The sequence below is a fragment of the Monomorium pharaonis genome, chromosome 3 (assembly GCF_013373865.1).
Source record: "Monomorium pharaonis isolate MP-MQ-018 chromosome 3, ASM1337386v2, whole genome shotgun sequence".
In the NCBI taxonomy this organism is placed as follows: Eukaryota; Metazoa; Arthropoda; class Insecta; order Hymenoptera; family Formicidae; genus Monomorium; species Monomorium pharaonis.
Genome location: NC_050469.1, coordinates 17,108,184 through 17,134,564, shown reverse-complemented (window position 1 = coordinate 17,134,564; position 26,381 = coordinate 17,108,184). Strand labels below are relative to the sequence as shown.

The following is a 26,381-nucleotide window of genomic DNA, read 5'->3' as shown; positions in this document are numbered from 1 at the left end:
CTTTTTTACTCGTCTCGACACGATGATTTTTCGCTGAGATATGCGCATTTAAAGTAAAAAACTGCCTTTTTATTCAAATGCGCATATCTCAGCAAAAAATCATCGTATCGAGATGAGTAAAAAAGCATTTTGAAAGGAAAATTCTGTACTATCGCATGCTTTTTATCCCATTAAGTTGCGATACTTGCCTCATGCCATGGATCGTCGCAAAATTGGACCAATATTTTTCAATTTTGAGTGTTTTTGCTTTGTCATACGCCATTTTGAAAAAACGTATCACACATAACTGTGATATAAAATTTTTTTAAGTGGCAATCCGAATCTTGAAAATGCTTCTTGGAAAACTTTGCTAGCTGTATTAGGTGCTGAGATATTCAATTTTGAATTTTTAACAATGCCCAATTTTAACTATTGCAAGAATAAAAATTCCGAGTTTTGCTAACAACTATGGTTAGTCTTTATTTTAAAACTCGAAACCGTCCTCGGATTGTAAGCGTTCGACCTACATGTGCATGTGTGTTGCGTACCTGACTTCCCACGAAATTTTACTACTCCAGACTCACATTAACACAAGCAAATCGGAGTAGTTACGCGAACGAAGCTTCCCCATTAGGGAATTTTGATATTTGATTTTACCACGTAGAAAAAGTTCATTGGGCTGTATCAGTTTCAGCAATTGCGATATCTAATAAAAATAGACGACTTTCATCTGACTATTTCTTATTAAAAGGTTTTACGATCGGAATTTGCACATCATGGGGCTCTGAAAAGTGCCGTTTTGTGTGTGTGTGTGTGTGTGGGGGGGGGGGATTTAACTCAAGGATGACCCCGTGGCTCGTCAGTTCCATGGTATTTTGCCAATCCAAACCTTCCTTGGGTGTGTGCGCGCGTGTGTGTGTGTGCGTGTATGTAAGTGCGAGGGTGTGTAAGCGTGAGTCTATGCGTGAGAGAGAGAGAGAGAGAGAGAGAGAGAGAGAGAGAGAGAGAGAGAGAGAGAGAGAGAGAGAGAGAGGGCGACAGATGAATGGACGAACATTACGCAAGCTGAAATTCAAACTCTTATAAAGAGTATGCCTCGTCGCATGGAAAAAGTTATTCGTGCAAGGGGTGGTCATACACACTATTAATGCAATATTATCTCTCGCCCTCTTTCTCTCTCTCTCTCTCTCTCTCTCTCTCTCTCTCTCTCTCTCTCTCTCTCTCTCTCTCTCTCTCTCTCTCTCTCTCTCTCTCTCTCTCTCACGCATAGACTCACGCTTACACATCCTCGCGCTCACACACACGCACACACACGCGCGCACACACCCAAAAAAGGTTTAGAGTCACAAAATACCGTGGAACTGACGAGCCACGGGGTCCTTATCCTTAAGGAAAACACCTCCCCCCACACACGCACACACACACAAAACGGCACTTTTCAGAGCCCCATGATGTGCAAATTCCGATCGCGCAACCTCCCCGTGGTGCACATTAGGTAACGCTAATGCCGACGGTAAAACCTTTTAATAAAAAATAGTCAGATGAAAGTCGTCTATTTTTATTAGATATCGCAATTCCTGAAACTGACACAGCCCAATGACTTTTTCTACGTAGTAAAATCAAATATCAAAATTCCCTAATGGGGAAGCTTCGTTCGCGTAACTACTCCGATTTGCTTGTGTTAATGTAAGTCTGGAGTAGTAAAATTTCGTGGGAAGTCAGGTACGCAACACACATGCACATGTAGATCGAACGCTTACAATCCGAGGACGGTTTCGAGTTTTAAAATAAAGACTAACCATAGTTGTTAGCAAAACTCGGAATTTTTATTCTTGCAATAGTTAAAATTGGGCATTGTTAAAAATTCAAAATTGAATATCTCAGCACCTAATACAGCTAGCAAAGTTTTCCAAGAAGCATTTTCAAGATTCGGATTGCCACTTAAAAAAATTTTATATCACAGTTATGTGTGATACGTTTTTTCAAAATGGCGTATGACAAAGCAAAAACACTCAAAATTGAAAAATATTGGTCCAATTTTGCGACGATCCATGGCATGAGGCAAGTATCGCAACTTAATGGGATAAAAGACATGCGATAGTACAGAATTTTCCCTTCAAAATGCTTTTTTACTCGTCTTGATACGATGATTTTTCGCTGAGATATGCGCATTTGAATAAAAAGGCAGTTATTTACTTTAAATGCGCATATCTCAGCGAAAAATCATCGTATCGAGACGAGTAAAAAAGCATTTTAAAGGGAAAACTCTGTACTATCACATGCTTTTTATCCCATTAAGTTGCGATACTTGCCTCACGCCATGGATCGTCGCAAATTCGGACCAATATTTTTCAATTTCGCATGCTCTCGCTTTGTCATACGCCATTTTGAAAAAAATTATTATGCAAAATTTTACTAAACCAATTCTTAAAGTAGACATTTAAAGCTTTAATTTCTTTTTTTAGAAACCTTTTTATCTTTATTACTCGCGTAGTTATCGTAGTTATCGTCGTATTGGAAGTTTAGTGATTTTTTGACAAGTTTTAGGTGTACCGCTTTTTTTTCGACTGAGTGTATATTATTTTTTATAAAAGCAATTAAATTTTGCAAAACTTATTAAAAATAAATAGCATTAATTTATTTACTTATTAATTTCATTGTTAAATTTATCTTTTTCCATAACCTTAATAATTAATTTGATGGAAATTGCGATCTATTTAGCACTAATCTTTGAAGCGTTCAAATGATTAATTAGATGATTAACTATATAGATCGTAATTCTAAGAAAAAATTGAATAGTATACATTTATTATTCTGTTTTTGTTCAGCACATGATGAATTTCGATTTTGTGCATTTTTTGTGCGCAGTAATTGTAGACAAACCGTTATTTTCGAAAACATTATCTTTATAATAATTTTTTTTATTTTCAAATAGATCTATCATTCAGGATGTTATAATGTCTGATTTCTGAGTCAACTACGACGCATCGTTCCGTAATAACATTGATACGAACGTATTATGTTACGATTATACAATTTTTGTTGAATAACTGTAACGCCAAAACAATGTATAACAGCTATATCACTTGCGTATAACAAATATTACGTAACAGGTTATTTCCATGTCATATAGCACCTACATATCACAAGAATAACAATGTTAAATTACTTGTAACTTCCATGTTATATTGCCGCTATAAAATGTGTTCACTGGGACGTGTTATCTAACCGTCACACAACAGTTACATGCGTTCTGTTTGACGCATGATACGCATATCCTGTTTCTGAAAATGATAACATAAAAAGACTTCTAAAAGATAACTTAATGATATGTCAGAATGTTAACCAATGCGCCGTTTTTTGAGAACAGAAAGATATCACGAAACTGAAAATCTAAAAAATTTCTTAAATCGGATATCTTTGAACTGCAACTAGAGAAAAATAAAATAAAATATAAATTTCATTTTTTTTCAATTATTTTTATCAACAGCACATACTAAATTTAGGACAAATTAATTAATTAAAGTTAAATTACATTATTTTATTTTATTCTTACTTGCCGCTAGTAGGTTTGAATCCTGGGACCTTAGGATGACGAACCTTGTACTCTACCTGCACGCCAATTTGACTCATCGATATGAGTACTTGTTATTGTCTACATATACCTATATATGTTATAAACTAACGCAATTATATTATTTTTTATAAAAGCAATTAAATTTTTGCAAAAGATTAAAAATAAATAGCATTAATTTATTTACTTATTAATTTTATTGTTAAATTTATTTTTGTCCATAACCTTAATAATTTGATGGAAATTGCGATCTATTTAGCACTAATACAAGCGTTCAAATGATTAATTAGATGGTTAATTATATAGATTATATATTCTAAGAAAAATTTAATAGTACATTTATTATCCTGTTTTTGTTCAGTGCCTTTAAATTTAGATTTTGTGAATTTTTTTTGTGCACAGTAATTGTAGACAAACCGTTATTTTTAAAAACATTATCTTTATGATAGTTTTTTTTAATATCAAATGGATCTCATTCAGGATGTTATAGTGTTGTCTGATTTCTGAGTCAACTACGACGCATCGTTCCGTAATAACATTGATACGAGCGTGTTATGTTACGATTATACAATTTTTGTTACATGACTGTAACGCTAAAACGATGTATAACAGTTTTATTACCTGCGTATAACAAATGTTACAGAACAGGTTATTTACATGTTATATAGCATCTACTTATCACAAGAATAACAATGTTACATTACATGTAACTTCCATGTTATATTGCCGTTATAAAACGTGTTCACTGGGCTGGATCCGCTGGCGGAAATGTATAAAAAACTCTGCATTATCGGCCTCACTCTAAAAACAAGTCGAAGCGTGGGTGCGACGCCGCGGGCGGGCGCGGAGCGCGCGAGACGTCTGCCGATCGTCTAGCGAGCGGAATTCAAGTTGGCTTGGAGCGTGTCTATCGCTTTGCTTTTCGATCCTTGCAATATTGAGATTTTATTGCATTTTGGCCTTTCTGTGATAATTGGGTGGCTGAGTCTGACTGGGGACGTGTCACGGCAGATTTCCTGTCACCTAGGGTCTAGTCGGGCCTACCGAAAGGCGCGGATGCGCGAAGTACGCACACGTACTTCTCACTCTAACCAACGGTAAGCGCGTGCTACCATGCTTACGTTTCCTCTGGCTTTTCTCTTTGCCGCAAGGTGATAGAGTCCTTGTTCGACTCTTTTTCTTTCTTTACACAATGATAGACTCCTAGTTCGACTTTCTTACTCAGAATATTGTACGAAAATAGAGCCCTTGTTCGGCTTTTCATTACATTTAGACCATTGCTCTTTATAACAACGAATCCACAAAACAGCCGACATTGCAGCGAGCCGAATCGTCATTAGAAGACGTCGCAGAGCGAGGGACGACGCCATCCACTACATCGGAGCAACCTTCCCCTTCCTTTCCCGGAGATACGTGTTTTACAATTAAATGCATTAATTTAATCTTACCTTCTTTTTTATAAAAAAACTTTTCACTTTCTTTTTTAGAAGTTAAATAACAATCTTTATTTACTTTTTTCAAAATACTTGAAATATTTCTACCATAAATTTTATTAAAAAATTTATTTTTAAACAAATTATCTAAGCATAATTAAGTAAGGTTTTTAAAAAAATTTTTTTTTAATTCTAATAGCGTAAAATAATTACGTAATTTATTATTTTTTTTTGTTTATTTTTATTAATTACAATTAATTTAAAGATTCTAAAAAAGATATATGGAAATGCATAATTATCTTTTTATTTTTTAATATAAAAAATTAAAAACAGTCAAAATATTAATCAATGTTTAAAACATAGTCAAAATATTAATCAATGTTTGTTACCCTTTTATTATAAATAAAAATTAAATAATAAACCTTACTTAATTTTGCTTAGTTTTTTTATTTAAATCTACTTTTTAATAAAATTAAAGGAAGAAATTTTTCCATTATTTTGAAAACTGTTATTTTACATTATTATTTAACCTTAATTATTAAACGAAAGTGAAATGTTCTTTGATAAAAAAGGATTCGATTAATTTAATTTTTTTGGGGTTAAAAGTTTTATTGTTTTGAACATCTTTTTATTTCCTTAAATTAATGGAAAATTTTAATTTATTTTCAAAATGAATATCAATTTTTGAAACAGAACTTTATTCCTTTTTTAAAAAAAGCTTAAATAAATATTTTGAAACATATTTGTAAAAATTTGCCATATCTTTTTGTTATGAAGTTTTATAGTTTTGAACATCTTTCTTTTTCTTTAAATTAATGGATAATTTTTTATTCATTTTCTAAATAAATATTAATTTTCGTAGCAGAACTATATTCTTTTTTAAAAAGTTTAAATAAAAGTTTTAAAACATATTTCTTTTTAAGTAATACTATATCTATTTGTTATATTACTTTTTATTTTTAAATAATTATTTTAGAATAAAACTTAAACGTATGCACCTATTTTTTAAATATAATTCTAAAGTTTTATATAATTATTCTCTTTTTTACTATAAAACTTAAACGTATGTACCTATTTTTTAAATATAAATCTAAAGTTTTATATAAATATTCTCTTTTTTTTTCGAATTTCTTTGCATTTCAATTTTTAATCTTTAATTCTTTAGAATATTTGCACCTTTATTTTGATTACCATAATTATTTTATATAATTACAAATTTCTTTTTTAGTAAATTCATTGGAATTAATTTCGGTTACCAACTTTGTTTATTTTTTTCATTTTGAATTTTTTTTAATTTTAAATTATAAACTTAGTTTTGCAATCCCAATTAACTTTTTTAAAATCTTTTTTTTATTTTTTTCCTTTTAATTTAATAAGGTAGCATAGATATTTTCCTCAAATTTTATTCTAAATTAAAGCTTTAAATATATTATGATTTTTTTTCATTATTGTTTTGAAAAATCTCCATAAAATTTAGTAATTTTTATTTTAAACTTTATTTATGGTATTAACTTTAGTAAAAAAATTTTGGAATGTCTCTTTTTTTTTTTTTTTTTAAGTAATTATAGTTATCTACAAGCTAATAAATTATTCTGTCTAAAAAAAAAAAAAAACACCAACAAGAAAGTAAAAGGTAAAAAAAAGAACAAAATCTATAATTTATAAATAGGCAACATTTTATTTTCTTTTGATTCATTTTTTTAAATAAAAGATGTTGCCTATTTAAAAATTATAGATTTTGTATTTAAAAAAAAAAACAAAATCTATAATTTTTAAATAGGCAACATCTTTTATTAAAAAAAAAAAATCAAAGAAAAGTAAAATTAATACCATATTTAATATATTACTTTATATTTAAAAAAATATATAAGAATAAAACTTATAAATGTAAGTTCATTATAGCTCTTTTTAATTTCTGCGAAGTTTCCTCTACCTTTTACAAAGTTAATGCTTCATTCTTCTTTAACCTTAACAATGTTATTTTTAAGTTTTGTTTATTTATTTATTTTAAATAATCTCCACGTATAAATTCTCAATAGATTTTTCATTTTAAAGACCAACCTTACCTTTTAAATAAGTTTTGAGTTTCATTTCGGAACATGGATTTATCTGGTTTCCCCTTTTTTAAAAAACTTTAATCTAAGTATATATAAAACTTCTAATATCACTAATAATTATACTGCCTACGTTTCCCTTTGATTTTTCAATATTGTTATTCTTTAACGTTGTTTAACGTTAAATTATCAATCTATCATAGACAATTTACTATCATGTTTGTGAAATCAGCAGTTTAATTTTTCCATAAGCATTAAAATGAATGTCTTTTAAATTAAATATAGACAAATTCACTCACAAACACTGACACTATTGCTAAGAAACACATATACAAACTCTCTGAATCTCACTTACACATACATACACTTAAACAACTTCACTTTTCCTATTTAAGTGAGGTTTAGGTTTCCCAAATTTGATTCTAAATTTAAGCTTTTAAACAACCTACTATTTCTTTTAAATTTTAGTACCCTTAACTAATTTTTTTACCAGTAAAAATCTAAAATCTTAGTGTTTCCGTTTTTTTTAATCTACTGCTTGAAATTTATCCAATATCCTTAGTTTTTGTTAAGTATCATTCGAGATATTTAATTTCCCTAGCGAGGTATCGACTGCAATATCGACGCGGCGTCATCGTCGAGTCGCGATCGCGAGCTTCGGAAGCAATCGGTCCGCCTCGTGTTCCTTCGTGGGAATACCGGCGTGCTAGCCAGAACGGTCTCGCCATCGGTAAGCATCGGCCGCACCGAAAATTCGCACAGCCACAACGTGCGAATCGCGGGGGTTGCTCAACCCAGTGTGAATAATATTTGTAACGGACCTTTGGGCACGAAGATACAGACAATAAATCAAATTCAGAGCAAGGAAGTGTTTCTTCTCTCGACCCGCCTGATCACGAGGACACGCCGTTGATTACAAGCGGGCGCGCGCGCCAAGGCGTACGATACAGTTTTATTTAAATAAACTATAATTGTTCTTTTTTTATAAAAATATTAAAATAAAAGATTTTTCAATATCTCTTTCTTTCCTATATATTATAATAAAAACAACACTCACCTTCTGTTTCACCCACACAAACATTATTTGTGTCCCTTTCTTTTTCTCACATACAAAAATATTTTTTTTGATTAAGAAATTTTATTACAAATTATATTAATATACATTCAAATTTCTTTCACATATATGTTTTCACCAAAATTAAAAATTTATTTGATTAATTTTGTCTTTAAATTTTGGTTTAAGGTATATTTACAGGATTTTGTTTATCTTCTACATTTTCTACCTTGATTGTAATTTCCTTTCTTTTTTCGAAAAAGTCGTCTTTTAATTTCTTCTCCAAATCTTTTTCAAATTCAATTTGTACGTCGACTAAAAATTGATCCCATCCATCATCTAAAGCTTAAATTAAAAAATTTTGAATTTTTAATCAATTTCTTAAATATTTATTAATAGTTTTTTTTCAAATTATATCTTAATAATCTTTAATTATTTTTTTTATGAAAATTAATCATTAGTTAATTTTATGTAGATACGTTTTTTTAAAATCTACAATTTCTCTTTTTCTTTCGGCAGGATCTAACTTCTTTTGTATGAAATTGCCTTTGTATCATTTTCTAAAATTTTTTTAAGATTAATATTTTTTTATATTTTTTTATAATAATTTTTGCTTTTATAAAAATGACATAATTAGTTTTTATTTTTTTTGCTCCCTGAAATAGAATTAACTTTAATTGAATACTTATTCCTTTTAAATAAATTTTTTCTGCGACGCATAATTAAAATAAAATATACTATATATACTATTCCTTTAAAGGTATTTATTTTTTTGGCCAATTTGAAATTAATAATTTTCTATAAACCAAAGTTCTTTTTTAAACGCTTTTTTTCCAAAATGTCACCTACAATTAATTATACGTCCCTGTCTTTTTTCTTAAAAAAAAAAAATAATAATATTTTCAAACTAAATCCTTTTTTAGGTTAAAATATATTTAAAAAATTTTTTTTTTCCCAAAGTAAAATTTGAAATTCTTTAAATTACTTTTTAATAATTTAAAACGTTTTATTATACTAAACTATTCTCTATTTTGATCTTTTATACAACCTAATTATACCTAATTAATTATAAAATTTTAAAAACTAAATTTTTATTTTATTATTTACATATCTTTTTTTTAAATAGATTTTTTCAACACATAATTTTATTTAAAAAATAATTTTGGCCAACCTTAATTTATTTCCCATCTGCATTAAATTTCGGATAATCTGCAGTTTCTAAAGATATTTTTTTATTTTGTATGGAATCAATTTTTTAATTCAATTTTTTGAATTTATCATTATCATACTTTTTAAAAAATTAAATGTTTTAAAATTGGTATGAAAACTACATATTTCCTATTTTTTTAAATTATATTTTCCCTTTTTAATTAATTTTAGTTACTAAACTTTTACAATTATTTTTAATATTTTTCGAAGAATTAATATATGTCTTTTTTTACCTTTTTTAACTTCTTCAATATTTGTCCTTTTTCTTTTAAAATATTTACCCTTAAATTTATCATTTTTTAAATCAGACTTTTGACGTTTTCCTTTATCGTCATTAATATTATCGTCATTAACGTTATCGTCATTAATATTTCCTTCATCTATAACCAGAAAAAAGCATTGCTTTTTTCAAACAAATTAATTACTTCATTCCTTTAAAATTTTAAAATAATCAAAATATATACTTTCCCTTTTTTAAAGATTTAATGATTATTCTTTAAGAATACCTTTACTTTCATCCTTATTTTTAAAATGGATAAAGTTGGGCTTACGCTCCATTGTGTTAAGTTTTCCGTAAAAATAATATTTGTCGAAAAGAAGATGCACAATCTGATGCTTTCTCAAATAAACATGCAACATATGAAACCATCAACATTAAAAATGATCGATTTGTTCTTTTTTTTCTATAAATAGGGTGTAACTTAAATTATTTTTCTATCTAGAATGGCCTATTTTCGTCCAATAGAGATGCACCTCTAATAAATATGCCAAATTTGATAATATCAAGATTAAAACTGATCATTTTATTCTATTTATCTATCTTTTGTCTATCTATATATATAAGTATCTGATGTCTGTATATCCTAAAAAACCATACTCATAGTAGCACTCCTCGTAAAATTGGGAACAAAATGATACATTTTGCACTAGAATCAGATCACAAATGACAAAGGAGTTCGGGAACAAAGAGAAAAAACGGAAAAATATAAATAATTTTTGAAAAAGCTTGTATATCGAAAAACCAAACTCATAGTAGCACTCCTCGTAAAATTTGGAACAAAATAAAACCTTTTGCATTAGAATCGGACCAGAAATGGCGAAGGAGTTCGGGAACAAAGAAAACAAACGGATATACATACATCCGGTACTTATATATATGATATTATTTGTACAATAAACACTACTAATGTAAAAATAATTAAAAAGAAATATTTAAAAAACGTTTAAAAAATATTGTGTGCTCATTAAGTAAATAACATCAAAAATTGATCATTAAGGGATTAATTGCTGTCAAAATCTTTATCTTACTTGACCTCAAATAGATGTTATTTTAATATTATCTTGATTAATTTGTGTTACTTGAGAGATCGCAAACAATGCATTACAGTTAAATTTATAAATTTTATTTTGCTCTGTCTTTAGGTAGCAATAGTAAATATAAATATTTGTATTTAAAATGCACTTTTGCCAAATTAAGGGGGGCAAGTCATGTAAATCGAAATTTTTTAGCAATTTTTTTTTCTTGCTTAAATTTATAAGAAATTTTCCGTAGAATATGAAAAAAAATAGTAGAAACCGATTTGAGAGTTCCTTCTATGTTATTTTGGTCGAAAAGTAAACGGTCGAATTGGGCGGAGCACTCATGTAGACGAGTCGGAAACTCAATCCTTTGATCCCTCTGTAATAAATAATTAATCTGGCTGTGTTAGAATAATGTTCGAAAAACAGGAAGATCTGCTCTATGGCCCTGGAATCGCAGATTAGCAAAAAACTGCGGTAAGTTAAAATAAATTACGATTTTTTCACGATTTTGTTACTCGAACTTTAAACGCGTTTTTCTCCAAACTACTTTTTTAAAATTGGCGTGCAAGATAACTCAAAAACGATTCATCCGATTGAGTTCTCCTTGTGCATACATTTAGATAAATACTTTCCCCATAAATTGAACCTTTATTTGTAATTGTATTGTTTCAATAAATTATTTTTATTGCATAATTAACACAAAAATTTTTCGTAAAAATCAATACCCAATAAACACTGTATGGATCATTTATATATCAATTTCATAACACACTATACATATTTATTACAGATCAGTGTAACGAAACTACGACGTATTAGTTATGTCATTAACGTAATAAGTCTGTAATTGTTATATTAGATTGTTATGTAATATTGGCATAACTTTGTTACGTAATATTTATGTAATTTAATGAACATAAATGTGCATACCCTAAAAACTTCATAAATCTTACATAATTATAGTAACATAATTGTGATGTAATATTAAACACGTAATATTTATGTAATTTAATAAACATAAATGTGCATACCCTAAAAACTTCATAAATCTTACATAATTATAGTAACATAATTGAGATGTAATATTAAACACGTAATATTTATGTAATTTAATGAACATAAATGTGCATACCCTAAAAACTTCATAAATCTTACATAATTATAGTAACATAATTGAGATGTAATATTAAACACGTAATATTTATGTAATTTAATAAACATAAATGTGCATACTCTAAAAACTTCATAAATCTTACATAATTGTAGTAACATAATTGAGATGTAATATTAAACACGTAATATTTATGTAATGTTATTGTTAACGTGCGTTCTGTAAAAACAATGTACATGACTATAATGATAAAACTGTAATATTATTTTAAAAAGAAAATAATACGTGACTTTATTGATGTACCTAAGTGTTTGAGAAAAATAACATAACTATTATATCTTAAAAAAATAATAACTGCAACTCATTCTTGAACATTTTCTTTAAATAATTTATTTCAACATTTCTATAATTTTTTACATTATTTAATACTTTCTCTGTGTAAAAAACTGAATTAAAAACTGTAATTATATATATATATACCTAGGAAGAAACGCGAGATCGGATGATATACGTAATTATTTCAAGATCGTCTCAAGTAATGTCTTAAGATGCTAATATGGCTATGTGATTGGCCGATGGCATCATAAGACAGAACTTAAGATAATCTTAAATACAAGACCCGACTATGAATACCAACCTAGAAAAATAAATCATTAAATACTTAATATAAAAATATTATATTGTTTACGTTCTTCATACTAAATGCATGATTAATTAATTTTTGTATACATTTGCATTATGAAGTTTATATGAATAAGCCTTTACTAGATATAGTTTTACTGTGATTGGCCTAAGCATACATGCAAGCACGCAATTATGCCACCAAAACAATATCCCGCGCATTCGCTCGGCATCGGCCGCCACGTTTTTGTAGAATCTCCGAAAACGGTAGTGATCGTGGACGTGCAATATATTTTCTCTGAAAATTGTGATTCTGAAAGGTCTGATAGGTGTGGATGTGCAAATATTTTTTGGTAAGTACGTCGCTCTCCTCCGCGAAAGCGAAATATTAATTATTAAAGCTACAGACGACTTGGTAGGTTATGATACCTGTCGTATTCAATAGAGCAGTTAATTAAATATCCATGGCTAGCAGTTCAGGATGTTGTTGATTCAAAAACATGCCCCAAATTCATATTACATATAATTCGTATTCGTGTTATTGCATATTACTTGTGTTTTGGTAAAGCAGAGATTTTCACTCAAAACGAGGTAAACCTGCCAAGTCGTCTTTCTCTTAATGACTTTATTTATTGATTGAATTGTATCGTTTATTCTCCAGAAAATCAGCTTTCTTAAATTTATCTTTATTCAGGAGAAAAGGATAACATGAGCATACGACACATAATGTATATCACAATCTTTGTCTAATTGAAATCTGATTTTCTCTTTTTTGTTGATAAGTAAAATAATAATTATGTCTAAACCAAAGTTAAAACACAAACAAAGACTTTGAAGACATCACAAAGGAATGGTTTCGTCAAGGTGGCCAGAGGCTTAGTAGACAACAAAAAGACATCGAGCAAGGAAATGAACCCACAAATTAGATGCCATTTAGATGCCTAAGAAATTTTAAAGCTCAAAATTTATTGTCAGTATTTTTTTATATTAGTATTCTCTTACACTGTTTTATGTTATATTTCATTTTGATGAACCATAATGAACAAAACTTTTTACAAATGTGTTCTTTTTATACAGAACGATTTTAAGTTACATTTAGAAATTTTTATGTTCTAAAATCACAACACAATTTACGTTTTTTATTCAGAATTCTCAAAGTTATTTTATGTATTTCTTGTATATAACAATACTGTTATATATAGCATTGTGTTAAATTTGAGCTAAGCCATGCATAACGATAGAACTTCTGACTCGATTTCTTCATTATTTCCATCGTATATTTATACTCGCATTAGATTAGATTTTAATATATTTTTGTTTATACTAGTTTTGTTTATATTAGTAATAAGGAAAGAATAATTTTATATTCGTTATTAATTAAGGATTTATTACAAAGTTTTTTGTTTAAAAAGTCTCAAATTGTAATACATTTTAAGTTGCAATATTTAATTGCAATTGCATTTTATGATAATTAACAAAATTATATTTAGTAGCAAATAAAACATGCATATAATTTGTATTTATAATACTCTACTTTATTTAACAACCTATCAAAATAAAAAATTAAAACAAACTCTATTTAATTTTATATATATCCGTAAGTCTATATATAAATGTTACAAGTGTTTTTTTCAAATAAATGTAATATATTAACTTTCTCAATTTTAATCAATAAAAATAAACCATCAATATGCTTTAAATCACTGTCAGTGTAATTCAATGAAATCATCAATTCTTACAACAAAAAATTACTGATGATTACTTATTTTGTTTAAAATTAAAAGACATTTATTTGTTATAGTTAGATTACTTTATAATTAATCAAAAATAAATTTCATAAAAATATTAGTAACATTGTGCTATATATAATATGTAAATAATTTTAGGTATCTGTTACGTCATTTTGTTATGCATTATATACAGTACAATGTTGCTGATATTTTGATGTAAATATAACGCAATAATGACATAACAGTTATAGGAACGTAAAACATTCTTGTTTTGTAATTTTTAACATAAATATTAAGTCACTTTGTTCCGTCATATTTACATCCCGCATTCGGTGCAATGTTGCTGACATTTTGACCAAAACTCAATCTGAAAATAACGTAACAATTACCAGAACAGCGAACATTTGTTTTGTAAGTGTTACATAAAAATTACAGAACAGTGTTTATTGGGTACTTTTTTTTCTACGTGTCGCCATTTTTACAATTTTGCATTATTTTCTTTAACAATAGGTTCAATCAATAACGCAAACCGTACAAAAAAGAAATCTATTTGGTTTTTTGTTTCAGATGAATACAAGCAGCGCTACATTGCACGCCGACAAGTGACATCAACGTCGACGCATTAGATTTACATTATTATTATTTATAAAATACATATTATTTTTCTGTCAAAAAATATTTTTTTAGTAGTTCAATATTACAATAACATACCCTGAAAATTTCAAAAGAATTGGTTGTATAATTTTCTCAAACAAAATTCCAAAAAATCATTCAATTTTCAGCGCGTTACATGACTTGCCCCCCTAAAAACACAATTAGATTACACAAAACGAAATAAATTTTTGAATTTTCAGACCAATGACTTTAGAAAAATTATTCTACCACATTGTGTTCCTGTAATTTCACTTGCAATGATGATAAGTGAAAATTAACAATATATATTTTTATTTCTTTTATTATTATTTTTTATTATTTATTTAATTTTTTATTTTTTATTTTTTATTTGTTTTATTATTTTAATCTTATTAAATTTTTATCTTTGTTCTTTAGCTATTTTATTTTATTTTCTATTAATAAAATATCAATTGCATAACACCACTAAAATTAACAACAAATTGCACTTTTAAATGTATAATTTTAACATATTTATATCATTTCTTTATTTATATTATTTATTTAAAATAAATTTTTTATTTTAAATTTTACCTAATTAATTTTATTTTATTTATTTTATTGTTAAATTAATTTAATTTTTTTATTAATAAAATGTATTGTATTACACCATATGGATTAAAGTTATTTTTATATTGGATAAATGTAGATTTGAGTACATTTAGTGGTATATTTATCAAAAACAAAATAAGTGTGCTATAAAAGCAGAATAGAATTTCGCTATAAAGTCGCACAAGCGATGTCTGACAACTGTGTCTAAAAGTACCAATAAAAGTGCGTTCAGAATGATTACATTTATCGTAACATTTAAAGCATGTTTAGCGATATTCTTATTTATAAAAATGAGGTCAGAATACGAGCTTACGGTTGAGTGCGCAAAATATCAGCTCTATGATTCATGAAAATTTAATCGCTAACAATAATTTCAAAATTATTATAGCCTTGATGCTTTTGTATTAGAAATTTTGTCTTAGAATATTTCAAAGAATCTATTCTTAAAAATAAATAGTAGTGGGATATTCAGTAAAGCATATTATAACATATTTGATTTAATTCATTATTAATTGAATCGTTACATTTAAATGTATAGACAAATTTATTTTAATGTAATCATTGAAATTTGTACATACAATATATAAGGTGCAGAGACGAATAAACGAGATCAAAAGTGAAGGTAACGGTTTTTTAGTCCAAGTGACCTCGAAACCGTGCCGGCTTCTCCGAGACGCTGAAATCGATATTCGCATTGCCACATTTGCTCCAATACGATGCAAATATCATACGACTGTTCTCACTTTCTACTACTGAATCGTCGAGAAACATAACGTCACATGATGCTAATGACTGTAAAGATGCAAATTTGTGATCCAAATAGGAACAGAAGTCGCTGAATGATTTTCAGATGTTTCTAGCGTATGACAGCTTTAAAATGCTATTCAAAAAATCAACAAAAAAGAATAAAAAATCTGAAAATTTATCTGTTTGTCAATTTCTTGTCTCATTTTATATCTCAACGTTACTAATATGAAATTAAAATTATACACAACATACACATTATAGTTAAAATTATGGATAAAATGTAACTTTTTTTCTAATTCTTTAATTTTAATTATTTACCACAAACTGCAAAAAATATTTGTATCAAAATCTATAGGAACAATTTGTTAAATCTTTAATTTAAAAATAATTTTAATCATTGTTCTTTTTAAATTTTTTTACGTAAATCGTAAAAGAAAAAATAAATTAATTAATGCATTTATTGTTTCAATAGATAAAAGTAATATTAATGAAAAACTGTTAATGCCACTCGATATCAATTCTTCTTGACAAGACTTTGTAAAAAAATCAGTATATATTCCTTCATGCATACAAAACATAATATGCAATAGAAACAATTTTTTCAATTCTCATCAAATCTCTCATAAAATAAGATAAAACTATTTAATATACGATATGTATATTAATATATTTTACACACCACACACACCACGCACGCACACACACACACACACACACACACACACACACACACACACACACACACAGAGAGAGAGAGAGAGAGAGAAAGAGAGCGGAGGAGAGAGAGAGAGGGGGGGGGTGAAGAGAGAGAGAGTAGGAAGAGAAGATAGATAAAATCTAGAGAGCGGCGCGCGAGATATGAGCGAGATCATCTATCGGAGTGAGAGAGGAGGATAGCCATAGAGAGAGAGAGAGAGAGAGAGAGAGAGAGAGATGCACTCTCGTTTGTAAATGTCACATTTGTATACATATATTTTCATAGATATTTATATACTTAGCTTGTTTTCATTCGCATGAGGAAGAAGTTCATAAACTTACCCACCTCTTGGCAGGATGCTCGAACGATAAGCGAATCCTTCAACATTCCCAGAAAGAAGTTTACCTCGAACTTTTCTGTCACAAAGAATGCTCGGATTTTAAAAGAGAAATGAAAGAATCACAGAAATTAGAAAAATGACAAGACCACGGATAATTTTGTTTAGAATACACTATTCTCACACTCTTGCGTTTAATAGGCACTTCCGGATGCGGTAACTGTACGCGACCGATGCGATAAAATCGTTGTTGATTCACAGTAGAACGTTCATTACTGTGAATGTCATATATTAAGTAGAAGCTCCAGTCAACTGTGAGTTATACTGTGCTCCAGTATGATCAGTCAAACACGTTACGCCATCTTGTATCGTGTATTGACGTTTTAAAAAGATGGCAGCAGCTACTAGAAACTCGACAACCCGAACGTGCCCCAGTTTATTTTAAAATCGATATTATGTCACAGATAGAATTTAATTAATCAGAAAATAAAGTTCAGTGAACTTTAATTGCTGGTTGCATAAAAGCTATACCTTTCTCGTTTCCAAACAATTGTTCTCGAGATATATTTCTTAAAAAAATTGATTAATAACGAATTTTTTAATTTTAAAGATACCTCAGATCCACTTGCGGGACTTGATTTAGAATCGTTGCCGAGAAATAATTATTTCAAACAAATGCATTATAAGTAAATACTGTTAATTTTTAAAATATCTTAAATCCAATTGCTGGACTCGATTCAGAATCGTTTTTAGTTGTTTGTAGTAATTTTGTTTTCGTTTAAATCGGGACATACAATTATATATAAACATTTTATTAATAACAAATCTTTTAATGTTAGGTATTATAACAAAACTTATACGTACAAAAGTTAATTAGTTGTAAAATTTGCGACTCCATAAAAAGTTTTATATCACTTTATGTTGATTGCTTAGAAGATATATCTTTTTTGTTTCTAAACAATTGTTCGCGAGATATAATTATTTAAACAATTCATTAATAACCTTCTTTCATTAATAACTAAAAAAAAAAATACTTATATTTTGCGAACGATGGTTTAGAATCGAGAAGAGTACATCTATTAAATACAAATTATATACAAAATTAAAGGATTTTAGCTATTGTAACAAAACTTATACGTACAAGAGTTAATTAGTTGTAAAGTTTACGACTCTATTAATAGTATCTATTAAAAGTATTTTCTCACTTTTTGCTGATTTGCATAAAAGATGTACCCTTCTCGTTTCTAAACAATCGTTCGCAAGATATAAGTTTTTTTTATATTTAGCTAATTGTATTAATCTCAAATTCATTTTAGAAAGTATCCATTATGTACTTGGCATACCTCTTTAAGGTTTAATTATGTCTCATTCTCGCAGTGGTACATTTTGACACAATACGCAGAAGCAATCGTTAAAAGTTTTCCATCTTACATAATTTATATACGTGCGAATACTTTCATCCGGGAATAAATCTTTATATCAAAGATCAAATTATATCAGAGAATATCTAATTTTATCAATAAGTATGTAAATTTAAAACTAACGTGATGATTGAATGATATTGTCGTATTCTTTGATTAATTTGATTGATGAACGTTCAAATACACGTACGTTGTGGCTGCGTATAGTATTATTATCTACGAAGAAAAAATATGCGAAGAAAAGAATAGACGGCAAAATGCGCGACACAATGTGCATCAGATTGTGAGTAGTAACAGCGAAAAGATGCGCGGTCGAGGACTTACAACACGCGAAAAAATTCTAATTTCCGCGATTTGTCCTATTTCCCTGGTGAAAATGTAAAATCGGAGCGTAAGTCGAATATAAAGGGAAAGTAATAAAAGCGTTAACAAACCTTCTACGAAGTGTAAATTGAAACAATGAAATGTAAAAGAGTTAACGCTTCTTTTACATTTCATTGTTTCAATTTACGCTTCCCCAATCAGCAATAAAATGTTTAAAAAATGTTTTTAAAATATTTTGAAATGTTTTGAAAAACATTTTTAAAAACGTTTTCAAAAACGTTAAAAATAATGGGATAAGCGCCCTTTTTTTGGTTAAAAAAACATTTATTTTAACATTAAAATTAATGTTTTTTAAATGTTATAAAGACGTTTCTTAAAGATTTAAAGAAAATGTTTTTTAAATGTTATAAAGACATTTTTTAAAGATTTAAAGAAAATGTTTTTTAAACGTTAAAGAAACGTTTTATTAAAATTATTTTTTATTAAATGTTTTATTAAAAAATAAAAAATTTTTTTTATTTCTACGATAATTTTGTAAGAGGAAGAAGCCTACTTTACAACATGTTTCAACTCAGAGAGTCGTACTTGTTAAAGCATGTTTAATAGTTTAATATTTCTATACCTGAAAAAACGGTCACCCATCCAAGTTTCAACCGTCGCCGATGTCGCTTGACTTCGAAGACCGTACGCATCCTAACGCTTCGTGATGATCCATGAACACTTCTTGTTTATTCATACATATTTGTTATAGATCATTGCAATAGATGTCGTCAAAAGGATAAAGCATGTATAGTTAACTTATATTTTTATAAATAAATATAAAGTTTTACAGTTTTTTTACTCATTTTTACATATGCGCGCAAATAGCATGTTAAATGACTTATTAAAAAGTCTATTTTTGCTTTGTTCGTATAAAATAAAAAAAATTTTTTTAATGTTATTTTTTTTAATTTTTTAGTATTATTAATATGCCACATTGTCTCGATAAGTGTACTTTAAATTTTTTTATGTTCTGTTTTAATCTACGTTTCTTAAAGATTTAATTTACGCTTTTGTCATTTTTTTATTACATTATAATTCACTTTCCCTTTACACTTGATTTACGTTCCATTAATTGTAGAGATAAAAGATATGTTGGAATATTATTTGGATGTAATAGGATATCGTAAGATATTAACAGAATATCTTATATAAAATAAATAATTAATAAAAAATATTAAAAAACCGTTTTCAAAATTATACTAAAATTATTTTATAAATTAAATGAATAATTAATAAAAAATACATATTGAAAAAGTATTATATAAACGTTACACAAATGTTTACTGAAACAGTCTTTTCAAATAAAAAACTAATAAGAAAATATATTCACAAAAAATATTAAATAAACGTTTAAAAAATGTTTACTAAAATTATTTTTTAAAATAAATAATTAATAAAAAATAAATATCTATAAAACATTAAAGAAACGTTTAAAAAAAATATTTAGGAAAATCATTTTCTTAAATAAATAATTAATGAAAAATAAATATTGAAAAAATATTATATAAATGTTACATAAATGTTTACTGAAATAATCTTCTCAAATGAAAAACTAATAAAAAATAAATATTTACAAAATATTAATTAAACGTTTAAAAAACGTTTGTTGAAATTATGTTGTCAAGTAAATCCTCTTATAAAATAGCCATGTAACCCTAAAGTTGCCTGCTAATCGCGATTGCATTGTTGCCTCTTTATTCCGATCGCGATTGGCTGTCTCGCGCTTGACTCGCTTCGTTCGTGTGTGAAGTTTGACAGTTTATAGTTGACAGTTTTTGACAGTTTGATTTGAGAGACGGAAAGACACAAAAAGAAGCAAGAAAAATACCGGGAAAAAATTACTTAGACTGGAAGATTACAAAATAGCAGAGAGTATTTGTTTTGAATTGCAGATACGTTTAACTGATGCTTAACAAAGTAAGTTGAAATTTAATACAATATATTATGACATATTTAATTTAATATAATAATATTATGATATAACCATTTTTGTATCACCATCGCTGTTAGAAGGGTAAGGAAGAGACGTTGGACGCCACGACAGAAACACGTATTTATCAAGTAATTCTTAATTATCTTAATTATTTTTTTTGCCAATACATTAAATATAATTATAATTTTTTTATTTGTATTGATTAAAAAATTGATATATTGTTATGTAAATGTATGTATATTAATTAAGTTCTTATTATAATAAGTTTAAATATATAGTTGACAATTACAGGCATTACTGCTAAAAATATTGTATGGCGAATTAAATAACCTCGCAGTTGAGAATATAAAATTAAGAAAAAAAAATTGTGTGGTACGAAAAAAAGAGAGAAAGAGAGAAAGAAACGGGAAACAAGATAAGGATCAGGATTAAAATAAGATAAGAAAAAAAAGGTATAAATATTATGTTATTGATATTGATAAGTATACAAGAATATAATTAATGCTACTCGAACATGTTAAGTTTTTGTTTCAATATTTATAATTGGTAAACATTTTCATTTCTTAAATAATTTTCGAATAAATTTTTATTCTTTGGAGGATTTTTCGAAGTTTTTTAAATATATTTGATTAATTTTATTGATCTTGTACTGATTTTTGAATGTGTATGTACTTGACGTTTCTTTTTTACTTTTATAAGGTAAAAATATATTTTGGTTATATTTTGGTAGAATTTATCTTCTTTTTGTAAAAATCAAGTGATAGTTTGTTCCTTACATAATTTTATTTAAATTGATTTATTTATTATACATTATTCATTTTTTAATTATAAACATATGTAGATGTACGTAACATTATTAATATTTATATTGAATATACATGACTATACGGCAATCATATTTGTTAATGCACATATGTATAAATTTTAATAACAATATTAGTAAAACACAATATAAACACAACAAATAACATTAATATAATTAAAATTATATATGTATATGCATATATACAGGGTGACAGCTAACCGGCAGCCAATCTGTAATAGATAGATATATGTATATATATATATAGATATACTAATAGATAGATGTATACAAATATACTAATAGATATATTAATATACAAATAAACGTAAATATATATATATATATATTTATGTTTATTTCTATATTAGTATATCTATACATCTATCTATTAGTATATCTATATATATCTATCTATTACAGATTGGCTGCCAGTTAGCTGTCACCCTGTATATATGTATATACATATATAATTTTATTTATATTAATGTTATTTGTTGTGTTTATATTGTGTTTTTACTAATATTGTTATTAGAATTTATACATATGTGCATTAACAAATATGATTGCCGTATACATGTATATTCAATATAAATATTAATAATGTTATGTACATCTACATATGTTTATAATTAAAAAATGAATAATGTATAATAAATAAATCAATTTAAATAAAATTATGTAAGAAACACTATCACTTGATTTTTACAAAAAGAAGATAAATTCTATCAAAACCTTATAAAAGTAAAAAAAAAACGTTAAGTACATATACATTCACAAATCAGTCGAAAGATCAATAAAATCAATCAAATATATTTAAATACGTCATATATAATTATATCTAAATGATTTTTTCATAAGATAATATTAATGTGAGTTTTTAATTGCAATCAATCCAATTAAATCGGTACATTCAATTTTGAGATATCAAGATTTCTTTCTCGTAAAAGTTCAATAACATTATTTTCTTCAGATCAGATTCATATGTAATATACACACATGTAAATCCAGTTTGCCATTCAAGAGGCTTTACAATGTGCCTACATACAATTTTATTTTACTAAAACAAAATTATTATGTATAATGTAAATAATGAATTTACGAGAAAGAAATCTTGATATCTCAAAATTGAGTGTACCGATTTAATTGGATTGGTTGCAATTGAAAACTCACATTAATATTATTTCAGGAAAACATAATTTAGATATAATTATATATGACGTTATATATAATTATATGTAATTATATATGATTTATATATACCAGCATATATAATTATATATAAATTATTTATGGGCACTATATATAATTTATATATATTTTTATATATGGACTCCATTGTTCTTGCCGGCTTATATCTGAAGAAATGCAAATGCTTTATATGATTATATATAATAATATCAGGTCATATCTGATTGTATCTATTGAAGTTGAGTAATCATATATAGATATATATATAATCCTATAAAGTCATATATAGTTTCATATATGAAAGAATAAGAACAACTGAGTCTATATATGAATCTTTCCGAGAAAAAATAATTATATATAATTATATCTAAATTATTTTTTCATGAGATAATATTAATGTGAGTTTTCAATTGCAACCAATCCAAATAAATTGGTACACTCAATTTTGAGATATCAAGATTTCTTTCTCGTAAAAGTTCAATAACATTATTTTCTTCAGATCTTCAAATGACATTATATACAATCATATAAAAAAATGGCATTATACAATCACATACGATTGTATGTAACCATATATAAACATATATAACCACATACCCATATATAATTATATACAACCACATATAATTATATATAATCATATATGATTATATATAATTAACATTATATACAATCAGATTGTATGTAACCATATACAGATATATAAATATTTATATATAAATAACCATATATAGATATTTCTAATGAGTAAATCATAAAAATAGTGGCAGTCCTCTTCCACATCAGATAGGAACAAGAAGCTAATTTTTGCTTGCCTTAACCACGCTACGAGTGACCGCGCTCTAACTAGCGGGCAAGTCTGCATATCTAATTGTATATGGCGCCATATATAATGCTATATATAATTATATATAGGATGCTCACATAGCATTATATCTGGCGTCAGATACAATTATATAAAATTAGATATGGTGCTATATCTGATTATATATAGACCCAGATTAGCCACATTAATATATATGGCTATATATGACTATATAGTTGTATATAATGCTATATATAATTATATATAAAATGCACTACTAACACAGCATTATATATGGCGCCACATACAATTATATACAATTAGATATGGTATTCAGTTAAGCGTACCTGCAATTAAAAATATACATTTTACATAACAATATATTAATTTTTTAATCAATACAAATAAAAAGAAGAATTATAATTATATTTAATGTATTGGCAAAAAAGATAATTAAGATAATTAAGAATTACTTGATAAATGTGTGTTACTGTCGTGGGGTTCAACGTCTCTTCTCTATCCTTCTAACAGCGATGGAGTAACAATATAGTACTGGCACCCGTAATAGTTCTAGAGTTCCTGATAAATTTCAGCAATAGTTCTGTACATTAAATATATTTAAACAGTTTTTCAATTTGGCTGTTGGCATTGCACTACAAGAGTAAGGTACCACTTTTTGGCGAGTTTCAACCAACTTTATGGCATTTTCTAACAGTTCTGCAATAATGTCAAAGCTTTTGTAGATTTCGTCGACAGTTCCGGTCTTTAAGCATTTTTAAGCAATTATTTTATTAGACGGCTGGCACCGCACTACAAGAGTAAACTACCATTTTATAGCGAGTTTCAGACAAGTACATATTTTAATAGTTCTGCAATAGTGACAAAGTTTTTTGTAGGTTTTGTCGACAGTTCCGGTCTTTAAGCATTTTTAAAGAATTTTTTTATTAGACGGCTGGCACCGCACTACAAGAGTAAACTACAATTTTATAGCGAGTTCCAGACAAGTACATAGCATTTTTCAATAGTTCTGCAATAGTTTCAAAGCTTTTTGCAGGTTTCGTCGACAGTTCCGGTTTTTGAGCATTTTTAAGAATTTTTTTATTAGACGGCTGGCACCGCACTACAAGAGTAAACTACAATTTTATAGCGAGTTCCAGACAAGTACACACCATTTTTCAATAGTTCTGCAATAGTTCCAAAGCTTTTTGCAGGTTTCGTCGACAGTTCCTGTCTTCAAGTATTAAAAAAAAATTTTTTTATTAGACGGCTGGCACCGCACTACAAGAGTAAACTACAATTTTATAGCGAGTTTCAGACAAATACATAGCATATTTTAATAGTTCTGCAATAGTTCCAAAGCTTTTTGCAGGTTTCGTCGACAGTTCCGGTCTTTAAGCATTTTTAAAGAATTTTTTTATTAGACCGCTGGCACCGCACTACAAGAGTAAACTACACTTTTATAGCGAGTTTCAAACAAGTACATAGCATTTCTCAATAGTTCTGCAATAGTTCCAAAGCTTTTTGCAGGTTTCGTCGACAGTTCTGGTCTTTAAGTATTTTTAAACAATTTTTTAGTAGACCGCTGGCACCGCACTACAAGAGTAAACTACCATTTTATAGCGAGTTCCAGACAAGTACATAGCATATTTTAATAGTTCTGCAATAGTTTCAAAGCTTTTTGCAGGTTTCGTCGACAGTTCCGGTTTTTGAGCATTTTTAAGAATTTTTTTATTAGACGGCTGGCACCGCACTACAAGAGTAAACTACAATTTTATAGCGAGTTCCAGACAAGTACACACCATTTTTCAATAGTTCTGCAATAGTTCCAAAGCTTTTTGCAGGTTTCGTCGACAGTTCCTGTCTTCAAGTATTAAAAAAAAATTTTTTTATTAGACGGCTGGCACCGCACTACAAAAGTAAACTACAATTTTATAGCGAGTTTCAGACAAATACATAGCATTTTTTAATAGTTCTGCAATAGTTCCAAAGCTTTTTGCAGGTTTCGTCGACAGTTCCGGTCTTTGAGCATTTTTAAGAATTTTTTTATTAGACGGCTGGCACTGCACTACAAAAATAAACTACAATTTTATAGGGAGTTCCAGACAAGTACATAGCATATTTTAATAGTTCTGCAATAGTTCCAAAGCTTTTTGCAGGTTTCGTCGACAGTTCCGGTCTTTAAGCATTTTTAAAGAATTTTTTTATTAGACCGCTGGCACCGCACTACAAGAGTAAACTACACTTTTATAGCGAGTTTCAGACGAGTACATAGCATTTCTCAATAGTTCTGCAATAGTTCCAAAGCTTTTTGCAGGTTTCGTCGACAGTTCTGGTCTTTAAGTATTTTTAAACAATTTTTTAGTAGACCGCTGGCACCGCACTACAAGAGTAAACTACCATTTTATAGCGAGTTCCAGACAAGTACATAGCATATTTTAATAGTTCTGCAATAGTTTCAAAGCTTTTTGCAGGTTTCGTCGACAGTTCCGGTTTTTGAGCATTTTTAAGAATTTTTTTATTAGACGGCTGGCACCGCACTACAAGAGTAAACTACAATTTTATAGCGAGTTCCAGACAAGTACACACCATTTTTCAATAGTTCTGCAATAGTTCCAAAGCTTTTTGCAGGTTTCGTCGACAGTTCCTGTCTTCAAGTATTAAAAAAAAATTTTTTTATTAGACGGCTGGCACCGCACTACAAAAGTAAACTACAATTTTATAGCGAGTTTCAGACAAATACATAGCATTTTTTAATAGTTCTGCAATAGTTCCAAAGCTTTTTGCAGGTTTC

At 27.8% G+C, this 26,381-nt stretch overlaps 1 protein-coding gene and 1 long non-coding RNA gene across 6 annotated transcripts in view; one reads left to right on the top strand and one right to left on the bottom strand.

Moving 5' to 3' along the window:
* LOC105832211 (calcium-binding mitochondrial carrier protein Aralar1) overlaps positions 1–17,424 on the bottom strand; it is a 261,123-nt gene extending 243,699 nt beyond the window's left edge. For 3 of the 5 annotated variants that reach the window (XM_036284211.1, XM_036284220.1, XM_036284218.1), the window contains exon 1: positions 17,081–17,122. In XM_036284211.1, the coding sequence (XP_036140104.1) occupies positions 17,081–17,122 (42 nt within the window). Of the gene's footprint in view, positions 1–17,080 lie in introns of all 5 variants that reach the window. The other 2 variants (XM_036284219.1, XM_036284216.1) reach the window with 1 other exon arrangement.
* On the top strand, positions 12,590–16,216 carry LOC118644773. The gene is made up of 2 exons (XR_004962544.1): positions 12,590–12,690; positions 14,635–16,216. It is a non-coding gene; the product is annotated as an uncharacterized LOC118644773 (long non-coding RNA).
* Positions 17,425–26,381: the final 8,957 nt, after the last annotated feature.